At 37.6% G+C, this 10,620-nt stretch overlaps 1 protein-coding gene across 1 annotated transcript; it reads left to right on the top strand.

Moving 5' to 3' along the window:
- The first annotated feature begins 1,414 nt into the window (after positions 1-1,414).
- Positions 1,415-2,990, top strand: LOC121870351 (trypsin-1-like). Its single transcript, XM_042372141.1, has 3 exons — positions 1,415-1,517; positions 1,687-1,907; positions 2,100-2,990. The coding sequence occupies exons 1-3, from the start codon at positions 1,475-1,477 to the stop codon at positions 2,634-2,636; spliced, it is 801 nt and encodes a 266-aa protein (XP_042228075.1). The 5' UTR covers positions 1,415-1,474; the 3' UTR covers positions 2,637-2,990.
- The last annotated feature ends 7,630 nt before the right edge of the window (positions 2,991-10,620 follow it).

Here is a 10,620-nt window from a genome sequence, read left to right as displayed (position 1 = left end):
ACTAACTATTTGTCGTCACCTGCAGCTTCTCCTCCCACACAACACGTTAAGAAGGAGTTTGTTTTCTTAAGTAGGAACGAAAATAAAAGACTTGTCAAAAGTTTCTGTGAAGAGGACAGACACGTGTCAGAAGCACCAGAGGTAACTAACTTAAAATTAAACTTCAAGGAAAAACAAGGTTAACTGGTTGTCTTATATCCTTCATTCATGTCGGGGGTGACCGAGTGGACAACTCATCTGCCTTGAACATGTGTGTGGGCGGAGGTGGGGTGGGGTGGGGTGGGGTGGGGTGTATACTTAGTCTTCGGGACTTGAGGAGGCAACATGGCCAGTACTGCTCTTGACTGCATTCACTTTGTAAATAAAATTAGGTATCCAATACAGCTGTGTTGACCCACCGTCCCACAAAACACTAGGCGAGCACTGTATCCACCCAGCTACTGAATACCTTATAACAAGACTGTGTAACAAGTGATAAACCGATAGCAGAAGTGTGACATTTGGGTCGTAAAGATGATGGGGAAGAGTTAGCATTAGGATGACGAAATTGGTACAGCGATAGAGTGCTAAAGGTAACAGCAAATTAATTAATATGATAACAAGAGGTACAGCAGTGAAATAACCCGAGAGCTTAAATACAAGGGACAGCTGTAACAATAGTTCTGTATGTCACTCACTAGGTTGGGGCTTATCATCTAGTACCCATAGTTTGGCCTCAGAACGTATGTGTGCTAATATTATTGGGTTTCGTCGAAAGGATAGAACTTTGTACAAAAACTTGCCGAGTTCCATGACTTAAGGGTAATGCGGACACATGACACTCCGTCCTGGTGCTGACACGGTGATAATTACCTTCACGGCTCGAAACAGTTGCATGATTTAATATATTTATACCTTTATTCTGTTCTCCTGGTTGTTCATTATTAAGTATTTGCATTAATTTTTTAAATATTTGCCACACCAATGTAAAAATCCTGTGCCGGTCTTTATATAAATACTCGTGTTATTCCTATTTATTAAGAGTAGGAAGCAGCCGACATCAATAACTGAGAAGTAATACTGATTCATATTCTATGTTCCCGAGTCGATTCTTGTTTATATTTTAATAAGAAAAAAAAACATCAACAAAGTTTATGACCATAGTTTCTTTCCACAACAAACTGTAACAAATGTGAGGAACGATAAGATAGTGACACTGAGATAAGAGGTTACCGGTTAGGCCATCGAACAAGAGAGGTTAAAGGTGTATGAGATATTATAAGGGCGAGCATATGGTCTGTGCATATCATAATACGACACAGAAAACATCTACTGTAGTTATTGGTAGAAAGAAAACATATACTGTAGCGTAGATGTTGGTAGAAAATATGAAGATATTTTTTACCATTTACCAAACTCACAAAGAGATAAGGCTTGTGGTAACCCAGGGATAGCCGGTATAAATGGCAGTTGGGATCTTTGTCAGAGAACAGCCATGAAGACGATTGTACTCTATCTGTTCCTTGCCGGGGCGCTCGGTAAGATCCGCCTTCGCTCTTTCTTCTCAATTTTCTAAACTTGCTTTATCGTGTATTGAACATAGCATCAGCTTGAAAAAATCTCCATCAAAGAATTTCAATATTCTAGTCACAATGTTTAACGTGGAGCCAAGCATCACATCATACTCATGAACTTTCCTGCCCACAGCCGCCCCGTCACGTAGGATCAGGTTCCGCGAAGGTAACTACAAAATAGTAGGTGGAACTAATGCCACGCTTGGTGAATTTCCTTACATGCTAAGCTATCAGGACATCTCTTACGGCGTGAATTTCCACTTATGCGGTGCTTCCATCTACAATGAAAATTGGGCCATCACTGCTGGCCACTGTGTTTATGGTGAGAAATACGACAACCCAGATTATCTCCGAGTAAGTCCTTATCATATTAGTTAACTTATAGTTCCCAAAGTCAGTAACTGTTCAAATAATGCGTAATTTTTCTGTTTAGTGATACTTTAATTTATGAATGTCATCTGAAAAAGTTTAGTGCATAGGCTTTGCACCTTGTGCACAATGCAATATATTGATGTCAAAGATACTGTAACTATGGAACTCCGTCAGGTCGTGGCTGGTGAGCTCAACTTGGAAAAGGATGAAGGTACAGAACAAGGTATTGTTTTGTCAAAACTTATCTTACATGAGAATTTCGATGATTTCAACCTCTACAATGACATCGGCCTTCTTAAGTTGTCCGAGCCCCTTAATTTCAACGAGTACGTCAGTGCCATTGATTTACCTGAGAGAGAGTATACAGCCACTGGCGACTGCATACTGACAGGCTGGGGCTCATTAAGTGAGAATGGCAAAAGCCCCGATATTCTGCAGAAGGTAACCATCCCTATCATGACAGACGAAAAATGTCGCGCCGACTATAGCCAAACTGATATTCTAGATAATATGATTTGCGCTGGTTATGAAGGAGGAGGTAAGGACGCCTGTCAGGGTGACTCTGGAGGACCTATGGCTTGTAATGACACTGGATCGACCTACCTGGCTGGCATCGTATCCTGGGGTGCTGGCTGTGCCCGCCCACACGCGCCAGGTGTGTACACCGAGGTGTCACATTTTATTGACTGGATCGAGAAACACACGCGTTAACTGATCACTCTTAGAATGTTGTTAAATTAGGTCAATGATTGATACCAACAAATCTGTTTTTATAAAACTGAAATGGTTTGGTAAAACTAATTTCGTATATGAATATATTCATTATACTTAAATCTCTAAGCGTGTAATGTATCTAAGCTATTATTGAACATCAACCATTAATCTCAAAAACAACTAAATAAAATCATTTTGTGTTTTATACATCACACAAATTTTAAGAATAAAGGGACATTATGAATTATTTCTATTAACACACCAAACAGAAACACTGAATGGAAGTCAGCTGAATGTTATACTCCTGTTGGTGGTACTGTATGTATTTTATTCATTATAATTTAAAAAATACCACAGAATTTAATTTCAATTTAAAGATGATCATCGTTAACATCAGATTCTTAGGACACAGATAAGATTAATTTATCAGACACACCAAGCCAATGTGCAATTGAGTGAGAGGTAGTTCTTAGAAATACTGAAGAAATGTACAGTAACAAGCCTCGCCAAGTTTTATCAGCTCGGTTTGCTGAAAGCTTTATCACAAGCCATTCAGTTAAATAAAGAAATTAGGACGAAAGGCATGAACAGTAGATCGTTTGTTCTTATGTGCAAATTATTTCGGCAATATAAGTAAGGCTGATCGCTCACTACACCTACACGAGGTGAATAACAAGAATAGGATCTGACCAAACTAGAAAATAAAAATATTTAATATCTCAACGCAATAATTTTCTACAGCGAGATAATAAGAAGATATTACTCATTATAATTTAGGAATTTTTTGTTTGTTGTTAGTATAACAAAGATTTTGTAACTATGAATTCGGTTAATGAAAGAGAAACATTGGATAATAACAATAATGGTAAATTTATTGTACAAATAATAACAAGCGATAATGTTTATTAGATGTTTGGGAACAAATAATAATAATATGTAAGCTTCCCAGACAGTTGTTAAACGACACATGCAGCTGAAAGATAACTCAGGTTTACATGTGATAAGATAACCTGGTACCTGTGTCTACAGTCAGCCCAGAAACTAACTCATTATAACAATTTCTCATATTCTCTTACACTTTCGTGATGCCTTTTGTTATTTACGTATTTTACAAGGAATTCAGGAGTATTCAAGTATGGAGGTTCAAGATGAAAGTGGATACGCACACTCACTATAGTATACTAAGCCTTCGGTATGACGAGTACTGCACTGGGCCACCTTCATGTATCTAACGATATTAGTTAAGTACCTCTATATAGCTGAGTAGATGGGGGAGGGGAGGGGGTGCCCAAAGAAGAAACCAGAGACGCTTAAGACAGGACGGGAGTGCGGCCGTCGAAACCCAATTAGACCTTTACTTAGCTTATAGCTCTACTCTTAACTTACTATCTTACTTTTATTTACTATTGTATCTTTAATTACTATGTTATATTACTTATTAGTTTTCTTTTACGCATTTATTCGCATACATCGTTGACCAAAAGGTAAAATTCTTATATATAACAAACTCAAATTTTCCTTGTGATTTTTAAACTAACACACACAAACACACACACACACACACATATATATATATATATATATATATATATATATATATATATATATATATATATATATATATATATATATATATATATATATATATATATATATATATATATATATATGTATAGTAAACGACAACACGTCTTCAACATGATCTTAACATGAGTCGCCATAAATCCCATCCATTTTCTTTCTGAACAACCCGTTTTGGTCATGGCACTGAATCAGTCTCTATTTTTTTTCACAGCCTTTCTTTTTCTTCTTCTATCTATTTTTTTTCACATTTCCTCTGCTTACTCGTTCCTACACTTCTGTTATTATGTCCTAACATCATTCCTCTTCCTCACGCCCAGTGGTCATAACCAACACATAAGCTAGTAATCCTGTTCGCCCACCATCTCCTTCCTCCCTTACTACAAATATAAGGAAGTGACGATTATAGATTTGACATCTCAATTTTCGTTCACATTTTGAACTCCCCTTCCCTCATCCTTCCCTCTGAATTATATAACAAAACGTGTCCCTCTTGGCAATCGTATCATTGGCAGGCCAGATGGGAGTCACCATTAACACGGGCTGCTGGAGGGGTAGGAAGGCAGCCCTCGTATTTCTTCACCTGAAAAGATTCAATTTTCGTCGGCGGAAGATTGCTAGGTTTTGACACCGGGGTGTTGAGGCGCCTCCTAGCTGGTGTATATTAGGATCATATCCTCTGGGAGGGAGTTATGTAGGGTGAGTATTCCTGGAGTGTGTTATATGAGAAATAAATATTATCGTAAACACACACATAACGTATATACCTGTATATACATATTTTTTTACATATTACATTAATCATCTCCATAATCTCTCTTTAACTCCGTACATTTTTTAAAATTTATTCGTAGTCGCCACACTGTAAAAACCTAGGTCACACACACACACACACACACACACACACTCTCTCTCTACTGGAATTTCCAGCCATACGCAATAATCTTTTTATCACTAAATATCTCCCTTTGAATTGTTATAATTTCTCTGCTTTTCAAAATTTTTTTATGATATTCCAGTCCCGAGTTAATACTATCAGCTTTGAACTAATATTTATATCTGCCAAGTTTTCTGTCTCATCACGTATCTAAAACAACTAACAACTAATAAATTTACCTTAAGCTTTCTCTTTGCTTCAGTAAACAAGACGCAACAACTCGCGTCGGTGTTGCATCCTTGTGAGTATCGCCCCTGCTGCTAATAAGTAAATTTCTCCTTTGGCGAATATCAACTAATGTCCTCAGAATCTACAGTAAATTTAACTGGTACAGATACTGAAACATTCCCCATGGTCTGGCCATCTATACCAATTCAGTTTACCCTAAAAGTTGTACACTTCCCTTTTTCCACATTCACGATGACTCAAAATAATCTGGAGGAATGATAGAGGAATTTTTGTAATCGTTGACTCGGAATGGCCTAATGGAATGGCTTGGCCGTCACTCTGAGTCGTCACAAGCATATCAAAAATAAGGGCGTTGGGATTTTATATTAATAATGATAAACTGCGACTTGTAACTTATTTTGTCATTATAGTTAACACATCCGAGTTAATACTTCGCCTTTGTTATTAGTTGCACCACATGAAATTAGTTTTCTTTATTAGTTACGGAATAGGCTATTGTTACATAAGGTTGTTTTTAAGCATGAGGCAAACGCAACACAATGAACTGTAGGAACCAATTAAATTCTATTACGACTAACATCTATCTAAAGACTTAGGGATATAACTTTGTAGATTTTTTACTTCATAAAGAAGTAAAAAAAATCTACAGAGGATTGTCAAAACGTCTGTCATAACTACTTACTGGAAAAATAGACTAGCGTTTCTATAAAAAAAAAAAAAATCACACTAATGGCAATAAAATCTACATAGAAACTCTAGTCTAGTCAAAAGTGATTTATTTCCCTGTACAAGTGTCCATCTAAATGTGGAGTCACAAACTACAGACATTCCACCATATTTATTTTATTTGTTTGTGAATAAGAAAATAATTCACCTGGTGAGTTTCCTCATTACAGTGGACGCTGGCAGACTCCCCGAGGCGCGTGAGCTCTCCTATTAACCAAATTTATTGCCCCACTTGAGTTATGGTGCCAGTGAGTGAGTGCAAATTATGCTCCTCTTGTATCCCGCTGTCCAGATGAGGAGAGAACTGACGGGGGAGGAAGAGGAGAAGAGCTCTAAGGAGAATGAGAAGTAGGAGAGAGAGAGAGAGAGAGAAGTGAGTGAGGGAGGGTAAGGGAGAGAAAATTTGGAGACGAGAGAAAAGGAAGTGGAAGGGTAAACAGTGAGATGGAGTTGAGGTGGCGGACAGGGAGTTGGGGGAGGGTAAGACTCTAGGAGGGGCTAGGTGCTGAGGGATGGGGGTTGATAGGAGGGGAGAGGTTAGAGTGAGAGAAACTGAAGGAGAAATGTAAGAAGGTTGGAGATGGATAGAGGAGGAGGTAGGTAGGAAGGAGAGATGCTGGACGTGAGTGAATGAGTGAGAGCATGAGACGATAACGGAAGAGTTTAAACAATACCACATGTTGATTTAAGTTGGATATCACGATTGCTCCAAGAATTTTAGGCACATGTTAATGATAAAAGCAGCATCTACATATTTCGCTCAAAACGTAGTTCTTGCTTAGAATTTACAAACTTCTTAATGACCACCATACCTTTAGTCATATTTTTTTCGAACATAAAATGGATTTGAAATGGGGACGACAATTGTTGACTTCCCTCTAGTAGTATTAGAAAATATCTACTAATATTTGACGAAGAATAGATCCCCTGGCAACATCCTCTATTTCCTGCATCTAATTATTGACAAAATAAGATGTATACATTTTTAATTCTTCCTCTTTTCTTCCTCCAATGTTTACTCTCTCCTCGCCAGACGTGAATGATAGTTGGTTGGTTCCTCGCTGGTACGTTTAATATCACACTTAACCGTGTTGACTGTGTCCCTTGACGTTTGTTGTCATAAATCATGGCTGGGGTGCCTTGTGCAGCGCCACTGGCCAAACATCGCCGCCTCATTATGATTCTCAGTGTTTGACTCCCTTCCTCTAATGTTTGGTACATGTGTTTGTGACAGTGAAGATGAGGCTGTGTTATTATATGGTTCTAGTCATCGTTTACTTCTCAATTATCCTTTATCTAACTGGTTCTTCTTTCTCTCGTACTCTCTGTGTGGGGCACGGATCTCCACAGCAGGACAATATAAATCGCATTTTACTGAATTCCCACATTGATATTTCGACAAGATCCTTTGGCCTACTCTTACAATGTTAACATCCAACTGAACTATAAATTTTTTGCCATAATCTCCATCCCCTTCTTAATATGAATTTTACTTACACACACACACACACACACACAAAAGAACGAGAAAAACCCATGCAAGTGGATAAAAGCAAGAATTCATTGAGCGCAAAGGAACTCTTTTGATGTTGTTTCGCAAATTTATATTTTGAATAAAAATCCTCAACTACATCTTATTCATCTGTCGTGCCTCAGTCAGCACCATGAGCATCTCTCCTGACTGAAGGACAGAATTCTTGTACGGCCCCAGTCCGATCACTCGGATGGGTCCTCACTGCACCCCTGGGATCACTCTCGATTATGCGACACTCCTTACGAGCGCTTATTGTTTCTTTGTCAACCTTCTTTCCAAATAAACTATGTCATTATAACCTTAAAACAATATCTAATAACTATGAAAATTACTATAGAATTTATATTGATTTATAGATGAATGAATCACACACACACACACACACACATATATATATATATATATATATATATATATATATATATATATATATATATATATATATATATATATATATATATATATATATTCTGTATATATTTGTATATATGTTTCTTTTTCCCTGGAGGTAAGTATAGACTGCCATCCCACGCTTGCCTCACACTCGCTGGTTTGGAAAATTTGGGAAAAGGTTTTTAACACACTCCATTTACGCCGTGTCGGTAGATTACCTACCTACCTCCCTCCCTACCTGCCTGCACCCACTCTCTCTAACCCTGCTTACCTGCGGCCCTTCACCACACTTTACTGATCATCCACCGTTACATTTTATTGATCATCCACCATCACCACAATTTATTGATCATCCACCACCACACTTCATTGATCATCCGCATAAATTTTCCTGATGATCCACACACCTAAAAGTGGAGTGCAGTGGTCAAGGGGATACAGCACTCGACTCATATCCTTACGGGTAGGTGGTTCGCACTTGGGTTCCTCCTGTCTAGCCAGATATGAATGGATACCTAACGTTACAGTAAAATAATTCCAATAATTTAAAACATCTGTTTATACGAATATAAATTTGAGAAAAACGCAGATATGATGCCAGGTATGATCAGCACTACTGCACAGGTGAGAAGTGTTGACATATTTCACCATGATACAAGCAGTAGACTAAAGATAACAAGTTAGCGTTACGTTCACTTACTATTTGTTTCTCAATGAACCGATAGAAATAAATCAACCTATAATATATTTCCTGGGATGGACTTTACGTGTACCTCTATATGCACAAGCTGTAGAATAAACGCTAACAACCATCAACAGTGATATATGCTATACTACTATTGTCTGAGTGGGCAAGACAACATAACCTACTTGTACTGGATTATGTAACTCCTACATATATCTTTCTAAGTGATGTTGCTTTTGTTGTATCGTGAGAAAGATAATTAAACTTCTCTTATATGTTAGAGAAACGGATGACTTATGGTTACTACCCAACCCGAGGGAAAATGAGATAAAAGTAATGTGTGCCACGATAACGGGGTGCTGATGGTGATACTATGATATATTATAACCAAGAGAAAAATAATAGTGGATTCAGTCTCTTATAGTATGGGGACGAGTATAGATACTTGCTCTAAGGTTTTCTATTACTATTATAATTATTATAATTTCTATCAGTTTGATCATTATCACAATAATTATCATTGATCATATTTAATTACATAATATCAACAACAATAATAAAAATAATACAATACCGTTATTATTATTATTATTATTATTACAACACTGCCATCGTGTCTTGACGTATAGAAGCCACTGTGAAATAAAACTTAGGAAAAAGATATTGATACAGGTTCTTCAGAGTTAGATATCGATATAAGTAATTAGAAGTGTCCTTCGCTTTAAGTGGGAGTTAAACTCAGCTTCTAGCAGCCTCTAACTGAGACATAAATTGGACAATACTGAGGTACCATTGTTAAATAGGTAATATACAGAGGTACTGTACAAGCCTCCGAGTCTGGTGGGAATATTCAAATGACAATTTATTTTTCTCAAAGGTCAAATTGTGTGAGAGAACATTAAATTTCAGGGTAAATGTGGAGAACGTAGTTACCAGTAGTAAAAACCGAGGAATTGAACCAAAATATCTGGAGATACTAATTGCATGATACTAAACACGGAAATGTGAACGACAATGCAGAGAACTTAACGGAACCTGACCTATTCAACCTAACAGCCAAACCTACCTACCTTTATCTAACTTCCTAGAAAAAACAACATGGCTTTTTTCTCTCTCAGTCATCCTTGAAGAAGAACAATAAGTATACCAACAAACAGTTCACTTAGAATCCAATTATCCTCCAAATAAATTGGAAATGTATCCAAACTTATCATATGGGAATCAAATCAAACTATTTGAATCTCATCATTTATATATCGGAAGGATTTAAGAACCTATTGTGCCAAAAAAAGGGGGGATTTGCGCAAGCCAATAGACTCACGAATCTGGATTGTGGAGTCTATACCATGAAAAAAAGACAACCAAGCCTATGTTTATGGTAAAAACAAAACATGAGGTTCCGTTGTTTGTTTACAAGTTAAGCGAGACCGGGTTGGAAATTTATTAGTTTAAGAGCGAACGACAACACTAGGCGCCACGGAAGAAATTTCGGCGGAATATTTTCGGTAAAATAAATAATTTCTTCGCGTACAAAACACGTACACAGGATTTTAGTTTTACATGATCAGCTTTTTGCCGTGTTTTACCCCGCAATTTTCCCCACCCTTCATGCCCTGCCCACTACGGATGACTTATGATTGTAGTTAACATCATCCAAAGAACAACTGTGGAAAATATAAACGAATTCCACAAACTCCTTCACGGTGATAACCATCTCCTCAACTACAACACATTTTCATACGGTAGACGTGTGTCACTAACCTCACATGAACGAGTCACCGGGACACCGTGATCTCTTCCGTCACACGACGTCGTGAACGATTCGCTGGAGCACTTGTAGTAATCATTACATCTGTGTCGGCAGTCCCCTGTTCTCTCTATATATCCCATTGACATAGTGTTATGAGCCTCGCGTGTCTGCGGCGACTGGATGATT

This window comes from Homarus americanus, unplaced genomic scaffold (assembly GCF_018991925.1).
Source record: "Homarus americanus isolate GMGI-L3 unplaced genomic scaffold, GMGI_Hamer_2.0 scaffold40856, whole genome shotgun sequence".
NCBI classification, from domain to species: Eukaryota; Metazoa; Arthropoda; class Malacostraca; order Decapoda; family Nephropidae; genus Homarus; species Homarus americanus.
Note: the sequence above shows the minus strand (reverse complement) of the source record. Positions and strands in the feature narration are given on the sequence as shown.